Consider the following 6964-nt stretch of genomic DNA (forward strand, 5'->3'; position numbering starts at 1 on the left):
GTGAAGTAGAAAGTACAGATACTTACTGTAAAATGTAGTGGAGTAAAAGTAGAAAGTCCCCATTATTAAATCTACTTAAGTAAAGTACAGATACACGAAAACTGTACTTAAGTACAGTAACCCACCACTGTAACTGACCTGTTTCTGATCCGACCATGTTTTCTTTTTCAATGAGAATGAGTAATAACACATGGTATATAATTTAGATACATTTCATGCAGTTCGGCTCACAGACACGTCACATCAATGACATCAAAGTTGGATAAAATGCGGCACTGTCGTTCAGACTGAAGACGTTCTAAAAACAATTGGATTCTTATCCAATCTAGTCTGGGGCGAAAAGATCATAATTGGGCTGCTCAGACTGTTGTTAAGAAAAAAATCGGTTATATGGGCAAAAGAACAAGAAAAAAAGAAAACAGATTTGGGTCACATTTGCTTAATGTGTGAATGTAGCCTAAGAATATGTGACAATACTTGAAAAGTAATATTTGCAGACAACCTTACTGACCATGAGTTGTTCTGCAAAGAAAATCAAGCAAAAATCTTTGTCTGTAGATTAATATAGCTGGTGGAGTTTATGGTTGCAATGTCAACTGATAAGATAGTTTTTTGTTCTGATGAGGTTTAGTTTGCTAAAGTGTCATTTTACCTACAGCTACAACCCATCTGTTTAGTGTGGTACCTATGTGATACAATCTGTATCTTTGACCCCAAAGAAAGGAATAAATACACAAAACATTACAAAAAGTGTAATTTAGAAGTTTTTTTTTGTTTGTTTGTTTTGTCGTTCTTTTCGTCGTGAGGGTTTCAGCCACTCAGAGAAGGCAGCATTTGGTCTCCTTTTTGTAGGAAGGACGGACTGTTTCTGTTTTCCCAGACTGGACAGTGATAGCAGCATGATGCGCGTGTCTCTACAGACCGAGCTGAGCTCCGCTGGCTCCGTGCACATTACTGAGAGCTGTCAGAACTGTCGAGCTGAGGTCAGTCAGCAGGAAGAAGCCACACGTGTGGGCCCTGTCCCCGTTACCAAACAGAGCAGTGTTCGTCGCATTGATTTGAAGGGGAATGAGTGCTGACACATCCTGTCCGCGCGGAGAGACACGCGGCTCCCGCTCTGCCTCACAGCGCGAGGCCAGCTGAGAAGCGCGCGGACTGATGCGTCTCTGGGGCCGGGGCGCTTCATTTCCGCTCTGAGACCTGCCCTGTAGCAGCCGCCGCAGCATCTGGACCACAGCTGGACATGTCTCTGCTGAAACAGCGGGGGAGAGAGCTCGAGCGCTTCGACGGACTGTCGCTCATCTACTGGTACGTGAGAACAAGTAGTCGCGTTCGCTCTGAGAGATAAATTCATTCTGAAATGATTTCATCAAAAAAGCAGCACACAATCAGAGTTATGCGGCTTTGCTAGAAAACGACCTAATCATGTCAGAAAAAAGTTTCGCGACTTATCTTGCCTCATTAGCTTTGTGTGTTATTTTTATTGGAGTACACGTCTTCATAGTCAAATTTAACTTTAACAATCGTTTTTAATGATGCGTCACAGTTCGCAACAGAGGAACGCACGTGCTGGTTCAGCGACCAAGCAGGGGCCTCCAGAGCGATTTCAAATGGTGGCCATTTGGGGGCTACTGACCTTCTTGGTAATGCATAACAGAAAAGTGAGGTTATAGCTGAATTTTGTGAGTTAGATTTTTCAGTGCAGAAGGGGAGAATTTATCTGTCAAAAATGACAGATAAATAACTTCAATACCCTCTTTGGTGGTGCCAAAGAGGGTATTGGTGGTGCCAAAGAGGGTATTGGTGGTGCCAAAGAGGGTATTGAATTCAATTCAAAGAGAATTGAATTGATGTTTTTTCCCCCGAATGTGGACAAATACGATAGCCTAAGCAAATTTGCAGTGTCTGTCCCTTCCAAAACAAATATCACAAAATGCATAAAAGCCAGAACAATAATGACTTTGATAGCAAAGAGAATGCTGAGTGTACAGTACATTCTGCCTGCCTGGCTACATGGCCAGCCCAGAATTGTATTTTGGGGCTCATTTCCAGCTAAGCCCATTGCAATGAGTTTAATGTATTCGTAGTGGCTGAAATCATGTATTTTAGGCTACTGGTTGCTGTTATTCCTGGTAGGCGTTGGTTTTACGTGCGCTCAATCAAGATTCATTATGCCGAGCTTGAATTTGACTTATAATTATAAAGTCATTTATTTTTTGTACAGTTCCATTATCTTGCCATTTCCATTTAGAACCACATAAATCTGACATAAATTAAAACCAAGTACAGTAGAAAACCGTTTGCCCTTTCCCATTAGCAACACCTGAACAGAATCACACTTCAGAATCAGAACTCAAAGTGAAATACGCCCCCTAGTGGCGATAAACACAGGAAAAAATAAATGGCTTGTACAGTATTAACAAGCAATCAGGGACAAAATAAAAACAGAAATGTGATGCCGCCACAGTTACATAAATGACTCAGTTAGCATTAAAATCTGACAATATTGATAGATTTTTATTGATGTATTTAACAGCTGGTTGTGTGAACTCAGGGGCGTGGTGACCCCCGGACAAGCAGGTGGCCCTAAGCAGTTGAAGTTCTTTTTCATGTGAAACATGAAAAAACTGTGTAGAATAATAGTGTATGTTGTGTTTGTTATGATGTAAAGCACTTTGAAATGCCTTGCTGCTGAAATGTACTATACAAATAAAATTTGATTGATTGATGTTCCACAAATCCCAGAGTCAGTTTTAAATATGTGTAGAGTAATTCATTCAGGGTTTGATCATTCTAAGTGTTAGATTTGTATCTAGAGCTCCTTAAAAACTGTAACCCCATCTCCCCCCCCAAAAATAAAAAATCCCCAGCTCTTTTATCAAGCGTTCACAAGCTGTGAATCAGATGCTAACTTCAGATTCAGCCGAGGATGTAATTCTGAATTTGAGAGCTTTGTACACAAAATAATCTGCCAGATTATGTTTAAAGAAGAAAACAAAGATAAAAACATGCATTTCAGCTTCAGTCTTACTATAACTTCGAAGGTAAAAGTAGCACTTTTATGACTTTTATTTACTGATACTTAATTTCTGGCTTCTTGGTAAACGTATCTACCAATTTTTTTACATTTACTATTCTATTGTCTTTTTATAATTACTCTGACACTTAGAAACTATATGTGGTGCAGTAGTTTAAAATCTGAAAGGAAATGAATTAGGATATTTTGGCTTATTCATGCATCCAAACGAATACAATTTGTAGGCGATAAGTTTTATGGAGCGAAAATGGTTCATTTTGGTGTATTTAATAGGAACTTTTCCAGGGTTTGACCTGTCAAATATGATCTATGGCTGCTTAATAGATGCACCATTAGCTAAAAATAGATATATAATTAGGATCAACAACAGACTTTGCATGTCAGTTGAGGTAAACAAATAAAAATGAAACTCAAAAGTTTAGATTCAGCAGCATTTCCAATTTACAATTGAAAATGAGACCAGTGGATACGTTAGACTGATGAAAACCAACTTGAGGCTTGTTACATCTGAAGGCCACATCACATTTCATGCAATCAGACGAGAGACATTTCCAAATAAAGTCAGTTAAATCAAATCAAATGTGATTGATGGTGGAGGTAGGGCAGATCGGAGAGCTCGGTTTGTGCTTGTGTTTTGTCCCGCGGGGCGTCCGTCAGCTGAATGTAGGTGCTGAGTGGACAGTTGAAGCTGGGTCAGCCAGGGTTGCTTAAAGGCAAGCTGGAGGGATGGGACAACATTGCTGAGCGACCCCCATCCCCGTACGACTCCCCGTCATCTTCCAGCGTTCTCTCCGCCCTGCTAACAGAAGCCGACACTAACGCCACACTCATGATTCGCTCCTCCAAAAAGTTACCCGAGCTCTGGGACTACTTTCTGATTTATGTCACAGGCGCCCTAGAGTTTAATCCTGATTGCAAAGACATAGACCTGGGACTGTTTCCTCTTAGGATGAATCCCACCATAAAACCATGGTAGGTGTGATCAGAGAAAACGTAATCTTCAAGCTGTTGTTGTGATTTGTGTTCCTGCTTGTGTATATGTTAAGTCTGACCTTAGATGATTTATAGCATGGTATGATAATATGAGCTATCAGCAATGATGTCATGAAGAGGAGTTGTGTACGTCAGGTGAGTGTGCATGGTTTTCAGAACTGAAACGTGACTCGCTTTGTGAGGAGGGTCATGGAAGAGACTAGTCAAATAATTGGTAGAAGGGAAATTATGTCATATGTTGTTGACATGCAACATTCAGTGTTGTATTTCTATGTGTACAAAATTTCAGACTCGTTTCATCCCATTTCAGTAGATCCTTACAGTCATTAAGGCCCTGATTTCACGTGGTGAAAATGTTTTGTTGTGTTTGTACTGTACATTTACACAAAAATAGCGAATGTTTTCTTTGACAACAGCACAATTTGAGAACAGATTCCAAGACTTATGTGTACATAGTAAGCACCTTTTCTGGTCTGTTTTCTATAAGCAATATTAGTTCACATAGCTTTTTAGATTAAATATATTAACAAAATCAATAAAATTTAGTTGTGATTGAAATTGGTTTTGCAAAAACCTACTGCAAGGTTTTTGTGATGTGCAAATTTGTTCAATGTAATTTGTTCAATGTAAATTTGTTCAATGTAAATTGAGCCTTTTCCATTGATCATCCTGAAGACTTTTTTTTCTTTCAACTTAAATAGAGTCCAGCTGTGTTAAGTTCAGTTTATTTGACTTGATTTGGAAAGACACACACCTGTCTATATTAGGTCCCACAACTGACAGTTGTCAAACACTAAGCATGAAATCTAAGGAGTTATATGTAGAGCTCAGAAATAGGATTGTCTTGAGGTACTAATCTTTTGAAAGGCCCAACATGATTGTTGGGCCTTTCAACAATCATTCACGCAGATTGTGAACCAAATCTGCATGAATGGTTCTGTTTTAGAGAGGGAACAATCTCTAAAAAACTCAAAACTGTCTCCATGTTTATGTTGGAATCAGGTGAATAGCATTTTTATATTTAAAAAAAGAACAGCAATAATTGTGTGACTCAGAACCCCACACAGAGTTATGCTTGAATAATGCAACAAAAAAGAGGACTTATTCATCGTGAGAACTTCATCTTTAATTTTTTACAACATTGTTCAAACCACATTAAGATAAGATAAGTTAGTTATTTGGACTTTTTAAAATAGTTTTTCAGTTCTGTCCTTGGGTTCATCTTGACTATGAATTTAACCGTAGGCTGTGACAGTGGTGGCAGGTGGAACTTGATGCATGTTGACACATTATTTACTTGAATCCCGTCCTGTGTAATTTAGGCCTCTGGTGGCAACCAACATCACTTTAGTCCTGCTGTGACAGAGGAAAGCAACATGCTCTCATTAAGTCACCTGGCCTTAGCATCTTACACCTCTTTGACTGGGACCCACTATTTATTTGTTTTATTTAAGCAGGAACATGTTCCAAATGCAGGAGATGCACTTGGAACCACATCATCTGCAAAAAGCAGAGGGAAATCAGCTCATCAGAGAAACAGACAACAATCCTGGTTGCCACTACAGCAGCTTGGTATGCAGCCCAGCTGAATGCTTTGCCTGGGACTGGAGTATGTGTGGCCAATATTGCCCCACACTTCATTCTTGATACAAGGGGGAGCAAACAACTCAAAAACCCAAACAGCAGAACGATCAAATTTAGAATAATTTATTACAAAGAAAGTCACTTTTTGTAGTGACACAATAAAACTGTCCTTTTCTTCTTAATAAAATTCAAAGTTCAGTAATTGTCCTTAAAGGAAGTCACCAATCTGAGGCCACCAGTTGGGCTCCACTCATCACATTGCTCCAGGTGACGGCAATCTGCCTATAAGGCGCTCACTTGCCGATCCTCAGCTGACTCTGCGACGCTCCAGCACCATTCTGCTCTTCGGTGTGTCACGCCCCTTTTCAGACTGACCCAGAGGTGCGGGCAGGTTCCCTTCTACCCCGATCCTCTGCACTGAGCCATCGGCCCACCTCTCGGCACTCCGCGCCTGGCGTGCAGATTCCATCCGCCCCTCACTCAGAGGCGCATCCGTCTCTGGCAATCACAGGATCAGTCTTCTCCTTCTCCCTCCATCCAGGCTACTTTTATTCTGGCTTCAATCATTCTCTGCTGACACCTGAACGCACTGATTACGGAACGCAATCAGTGCGCTCCACCTCCTTAAACAGCCGCTTTCAGCCCAGTGCGTTTGGGTTGTTAAAGGGGAAAACAAAAACAAAAAAAATCCAAACATGCAAAGCACAACAAAAAAAATTTAAAGTAAAGAAAACAATCATATTTTCCCCTGTGCAACATCTGCCCCCCTTCCAAAGCATTCTGTAATCAGAAGAAAACTACTTACCATTTTAAAACATGACAAGAGTCTGAAATTTACATTGTATATAAGAGATAGATGGTGACAAACTCAGAAATCTGAGATAAAGCTCAAAACTTCAGGGGGGTTTGCCTTGCAAATTTTCAGTTTTGTTCTAGAATTTTTTTTGGTAGAAATTTACTCCTTATTTTGCTATCTACAATGACCCTAATACGCCATCGTAAAAATTCACTGTGGGTATTGTGCATCAGAGGTGGGGTCAAGTCAGTATTTTAAAATTGCACCTCTGTATTGCACAGTTCAGTTAAACTTAGCTGCAAGACTAGTCATACTTTATACTATAATTTTCCAGAATTTCCAGAAAGTCTCTTTCCTGAGTTTTAACCCACTTTCTGATACAGACCCCTGCTCATTACCGGCCTGGGAAAGCAGTCGAAGTCAGGCTTTTTCTCTGCCTGGCTTTTCTGGGCAGAGGAAAGCCATAACAAGAAGGTGGCTCAACCCTGAACTTCCCACCCATACCCAGTGGATGGATGTATTGCAGAAAATATTTTCGATGGAAAGAATGACCT

At 40.3% G+C, this 6964-nt stretch overlaps 1 protein-coding gene across 1 annotated transcript in view; it reads left to right on the top strand.

The window, feature by feature from the left end:
- Positions 1 to 950: 950 nt before the first annotated feature.
- Positions 951 to 6964, top strand: part of LOC103468281 (syntaxin-binding protein 4) — a 65116-nt gene continuing 59102 nt past the window's right edge. Inside the window, exon 1 of the mRNA XM_008415239.2 lies at positions 951 to 1308. Within this exon, the coding sequence (XP_008413461.1) occupies positions 1244 to 1308 (65 nt within the window). The 5' untranslated portion in view covers positions 951 to 1243. The remainder of the gene's footprint in view (positions 1309 to 6964) is intronic.

Source organism: Poecilia reticulata, linkage group LG8 (genome assembly GCF_000633615.1).
Source record: "Poecilia reticulata strain Guanapo linkage group LG8, Guppy_female_1.0+MT, whole genome shotgun sequence".
NCBI classification, from domain to species: Eukaryota; Metazoa; Chordata; class Actinopteri; order Cyprinodontiformes; family Poeciliidae; genus Poecilia; species Poecilia reticulata.